This window comes from Silurus aristotelis (assembly GCF_946808225.1).
Source record: "Silurus aristotelis genome assembly, chromosome: 25".
NCBI classification, from domain to species: domain Eukaryota; kingdom Metazoa; phylum Chordata; class Actinopteri; order Siluriformes; family Siluridae; genus Silurus; species Silurus aristotelis.
The window spans coordinates 18,340,660-18,343,159 of NC_139598.1; the positions used below are offsets into that span (position 1 = coordinate 18,340,660).

The window sequence follows — 2,500 nt, forward strand, 5'->3', positions numbered from 1 at the left end:
TAAACTCCGTCTGGAATACTTTATTTTTTTTTTTACACACACACACACACACACACACACACACACACACACACACACACACACACACACACACACACAAACACAGCACTATAACACCCACATGGTGGAACAGACTCCTGTTCATGGTGTTTTTTTATAGAAGAGAATGTTCTCCGTCTCTGCTCAGCTCTTTAAGCAGGCGAGAACCTGAGCTTAGGTCCAGGGTGAAGTCACCTTGAGCCGATCCGATCCCGAATCTGATTCTGAGTGAACTCAGGGTAAAGAAAGTGATTTTCTGCGTGTACAGAAAAGAGAGTTATATATCCTTTATTCGTTCCTTAAAGAAAAGGACACGGCGTAATGTTTTTGGTGCGTTCGTAAACGTTCATTGCGTAACCTTCTGTCTTGTGTGTGTGTGTGTGTGTGTGTGTGTGGTGTGTTGGAACAGGACCACTGTAGTGTGGAATGTAGAAGGGCGTAGATCAGAGTAGAGGTGTGTATGACTTAGTTTTTTTCTCGTTCTGCCGGATTTCTGACCAGAAAGAAAGAAAAACAAGATGTGTGTGTGTGTGTGTAGGTGTAGGTGCCTGGATGATCTCCGGCGGCACCCAGTTGACCCAGGAACCCGATGGCGGCCAGCTGACCTTTGAACTTTGCCCGCCAGGATGATGTCGGTCAGAGAGCGACTCCGCGAGAACATCTCGGTCGCCTTCTACCGGCATGGCCTGCTCTGTGCTTCCTACCCAGTTCCCATCATCCTCTTCACCTCCGCCAGCATCCTGGCCTGCTGGTAGGTCACATGACCCTCGTGTCTTCACTGAGTTTTAGCTTAATAAAAAAAAAAATAAGGCTGGGTGTTTTTAACTCTGATTTCAGCAAATCAAAATGGCTGCTCAGGGGCTTCAGACGGATGTGACACTAACCTAAAAACGTGTGTGTGTGTGTGTTAGTGTTACAGTCTAGTTTCATGGGATTAAATAAACGAGTAAATAAACCTGCCGGTGTGTGTGTGTGTGTGTGTGTGTGTGTGTGTGTGTGTGTGAGAGAGAGAGGAAGCACCGCTTAGGAAATTGTTCTTTAGTGAAAAAAGAGGTTTGTAGGGTAAAAGTCCAAAGGAGGACGTGTAAAACGTGACTCTGAGGGGCGAATGACCCCGTCCCGAGCTCAGGACACAAACACAGCCTGCTTTGTGAAGGTACACTGACCTTCGCTCAGCTTGCAGAGCCGAGGGACATGGACACTGTGACCACCAGGATTCCAGAGGGGAGACCGTGGTGTGTGTGTGTGTGTGTGTGTGTGAGCGATGTCCAATCCAAGTTCAATCCAATGGTGCGAGTCGGACGTGAACGCTTGTCTTTGTATGACCCGTTGCTATAGAAACCGTAGCACACCAGAATGAGAGCATTAGTGTGAGGTGGTATCAAAAAGTTTGGAGACTATGTATTTTATCTACGTTTTCACACCTTCAAAATAGTTCCCTTACTCAGCAATACGGTGCTCCCAACGTTCTTCTGAGACGTGTCCTGGAAGTGTCAAGCATCTTCTGCGATTCACACCGGATCTCCACAATAGCTTCAAAACTGCGAGCTGGATCTTCATCTTCAAAAAGAAGGCGAAGTCCGCAGGAGCCAAATCCAAAAAGGGTGGATGAGGAAGTGAGTTCATGCTGTTTCTGACCGGGAATCTCACGTGGTCAGAACAGCACCAGTCTCGTCTTTCAGCACACCGACTTATGAAGGTCGGTGCTCCCTGTGACCACGCGTGAAACCTTGTGCTGCCATCTGCTGGCGTGTTACAAAACTAGTCTCTAAACCTTTTAATGTCACCGCCTATTAATTTAAACCCGGGACGTAGAGCTTCGTTACTCTCAGAGCTGATCTTCTCGTGCTGGGAGAGGAGCGTGAGAGAGGTGGATCTAAGGTCTGAGGATCAGAAGATCTATTGTGTGAGAGCAGACGTGATTTCTCAACCTCACTGAGAACCTCAATCGTCTCACACTCGAACACACGCTGAACTGCCTTCAAAGTCAGGGGTTTTGATCTCAGGATGTTACCACAGTAGCTCAATGCCCGAGTACTCGGCTCCAGGAAACCTACACAATACACACACACACACACACACACACACACACACACACACACAGGGGAGTGTAAATACCTTCATCAAATGGATAAATAAATACGCTACAAATGTTTAGTGTTTGAGATTTTCTTTAAAATTTAAAGTTATTGAAGTTTTCAATCGTATAAAGTAGTAAAACTGCACTAAATCCTCCTGATGAACTTTTTCCATCGGTTTGTTAGCAAAGTGTTTGCTGTTTATAGATGAGAAGTGTATAAATAAAGGGTGTATCATCACTGCTGAGATTAGCTGTGTGTGTGTATGTGTGTGTGTGTGTGTGTGTGTGTGTGTGTGTGTGTGTGTGTGTGTGTGTGTGTGTGTGTGTGTGTGTATTGTAGGGGTCGTTAGAGGTCACATTGAGACTCGACTGGAGTGAAAA

The 2,500-nt window shown here is 46.2% G+C and overlaps 1 protein-coding gene across 6 annotated transcripts in view; it reads left to right on the forward strand.

The window, feature by feature from the left end:
* scap (SREBF chaperone) overlaps window positions 1-2,500 on the forward strand; it is a 15,647-nt gene that overhangs the window by 1,147 nt on the left and 12,000 nt on the right. For 3 of the 6 annotated variants that reach the window (XM_083529717.1, XM_083529721.1, XM_083529719.1), the window contains exons 2-3: window positions 449-493; window positions 584-790. In XM_083529717.1, the coding sequence (XP_083385843.1) occupies window positions 666-790 (125 nt within the window). In that variant the 5' untranslated portion in view covers window positions 449-493; window positions 584-665. Of the gene's footprint in view, window positions 1-276; window positions 302-448; window positions 494-583; window positions 791-2,500 lie in introns of those variants that run through there. The other 3 variants (XM_083529720.1, XM_083529722.1, XM_083529718.1) reach the window with 2 other exon arrangements.